General features: G+C 46.1%; 1 protein-coding gene across 1 annotated transcript in view; it reads left to right on the top strand.

Moving 5' to 3' along the window:
- LOC131884762 (SET domain-containing protein SmydA-8-like) overlaps positions 1 to 879 on the top strand; it is a 4,670-nt gene extending 3,791 nt beyond the window's left edge. The window contains exons 5-6 of the mRNA XM_059232639.1: positions 7 to 336; positions 491 to 879. Coding sequence (XP_059088622.1) covers positions 7 to 336; positions 491 to 717 — 557 coding nt within the window. The 3' untranslated portion in view covers positions 718 to 879. The remainder of the gene's footprint in view (positions 1 to 6; positions 337 to 490) is intronic.
- The last annotated feature ends 1,545 nt before the right edge of the window (positions 880 to 2,424 follow it).

Raw genomic sequence — 2,424 nt, 5'->3', positions numbered from 1 at the left:
CCTCACCTTGGTTGTGCTCCACGTGTCGCGAAAAGTCGTTTGCTGATGGAGAGATTGTCATGGCCGAGAGGAAACTTCGATTGGAACTTGATGCCCTGAAACCACAGAGTAGCATGTCAGTCCTGGAAGACTTCCTAGCTCGCTACCAGAATGTCCTCCATCCTCGAAATGCCCTGCTCATCGAGGCCAAGCGACTCCTCTCGATCGGTTATGGCCGATTCCCTGGCTATCTTTATCCTCAGCTGTCATCGGAGCAATTGGATCGAAAGGTCGCATTTTGTCGCGAGGTCCTCGCCATGGCTCGAATCCTAGAGTCTGGGATCGCCACCCTGATCGGTGAGTGCCTACACACTTACAAGTATGTAACCACGTGGAGGAGAAAAAGCCAAATGGCATCTACAGGAAGAGGAGGACGAGAAAGGGGGGGGGGGACAATGGGGCAATCAAATTAAGATAATCACCCAAATTGATCTTGTTCTGGCTGTTTTAGGAATGGCTGCCCACGAATTGGCCCTAGCACTAGCGAAGCTGGTCCAGCGGAACCCGAAAAAGTTCAGCCCTTCGGAGATGTCGGTGGAAATCGTGAATCTGCTTCGCGAGAGTGTTTACATTTTCTCGTTCGAACCCCCGGACTCTCGTTATGGTATTTTGGGGCAAACCGCGCGGACGGAATTGGGAAATTGGGAGAGAGAGAGCACGCCACACAAGATAATTTAGATCTAACCAAGAATTGGATGCGTTCAAGCGACGCATCATTCCCAAAATTTGAGACCCACCCTTTTTTTCGAGGTTGCTCAATGCGTGCTTATCGTATAAAAACTTAAAATATACTGCAGTTTGGGAGACATCGATCCCAATCGAAAGTGATCCGATTTCCAAGCTAATATTGTCATCCATGGTCCAAACTATAAGAAAACCAAGTCAGCTACAAGTCCTTGCATTCTGTACTTCTGATAGGGTTGGGGTGCGCAATGGCCTGGATAAAATATTGTGTTTTTGGTAATCTTTGCGAGATGTGGCCGAATAGTAGGCCACAACTTGGTGGATATAATATATCGTAACGTACGTAGAAGCCCAAGCCTGAACAAAGCCAAAAAGCATCCCATGGATTAGTTATCAGCATTGTTTGCTCACTCGATCCTCTTCTTGTTGTCCATCTCGGGGTTACGGTCGAACCTCGAATCGGTGGTGGGTATAGTGGCTGAGTGGAGTACCAACGCTCGTGTGCAGAGTGGGAACTAGTACATACGTACATACATACACACGTACGTACAGACTACATACTTGTTCGTTCTACAAGTAATCTTGTGAAAGCCCCATTGGCCTCATCGTCTTTGGTTTTTTTTTCTTTCTTGCGGGCTTTGTTCACTTAACAACAACCAAAGCCAACCGACCGACCAACCAACCAAGCATGGAGGCCGACGAGGACGACGTGGCCACCATCAACATCAGCAACAACAACAACAACAGCAACAGCCAAAGTAGAACGACTCTTCCCCCTCCTTCTTTTCCTTCCCTCCAAGAAAGATAAACGATCATGAGCTTCGATGGCTTGACAAATCCCGAGCTTGAGTGGAAGCAAATAATTCAATGGTCCGATCCAGGCGAATTAACTTTCGCAGCATTTTCCAATCATTTTTACTATCTACCATCCTCTATTAATCACTTCTCATTAGAGAACGTTGACACCCTGTCACTTCATGGATCTGTGTGGAAATAATTACGGACAGATGCGGCACGGTATTCGTACAGCACATTCAATATACAGTATGGTCGACTGAGGGCAATGGAATTTTCAATCATAGATGAATGAATGACTCACCATCGACGACAGATGAAAAAATTATGGCAGAGGAAACTTTTAAGTGGACACAAAGAGGCAACAGATCAATGGTTCTTCCTCTTATGGTGTACGATTACGTATGTATTTCTTAACTACCCTTTCAATAGTGTTGTGGCATTTCATTCATGCATCGCTCTTTCAACATCCAAATTACCACGTGACTAAGATGGCCGTTGGTTGACTTCTGGTGGAATGCATTCTCCGGTGCCAGAGCCTTTGGCAATCAATGGACATACTCTATGGGCCCTGTTATGGTTGTTATGGTTAAAACCAAATGAAATTGGCCCCCAATCATATGACGAAAATCCCTTTTGGCCACAATTCGACGACACTGATGATGATGATGATGCGCTTGTTGTCATTTTTAGTGACCATTCCATCAAAAGGACCACAAGATACTACATGCTGTGTACCACTACGCCACCACTACGAGGTCGAAGCGAGCTTAAAGTGGGCCTTGATTTGAGGACAATTTGGTTTACTATGGCCATGTACTTTCCCCAATCCGGCCCAAAGGATACTCGACATGAAACGGGTGGAATTATCCATTGCCAACATGGTGGAATGGGGCCAGAGTAAAT

The sequence above is a fragment of the Tigriopus californicus genome, chromosome 8, assembly GCF_007210705.1.
Source record: "Tigriopus californicus strain San Diego chromosome 8, Tcal_SD_v2.1, whole genome shotgun sequence".
NCBI classification, from domain to species: domain Eukaryota; kingdom Metazoa; phylum Arthropoda; class Copepoda; order Harpacticoida; family Harpacticidae; genus Tigriopus; species Tigriopus californicus.
The sequence above is the reverse complement of the archived record's forward strand: the minus strand, read 5'-3'. Positions and strand labels throughout refer to the sequence as shown.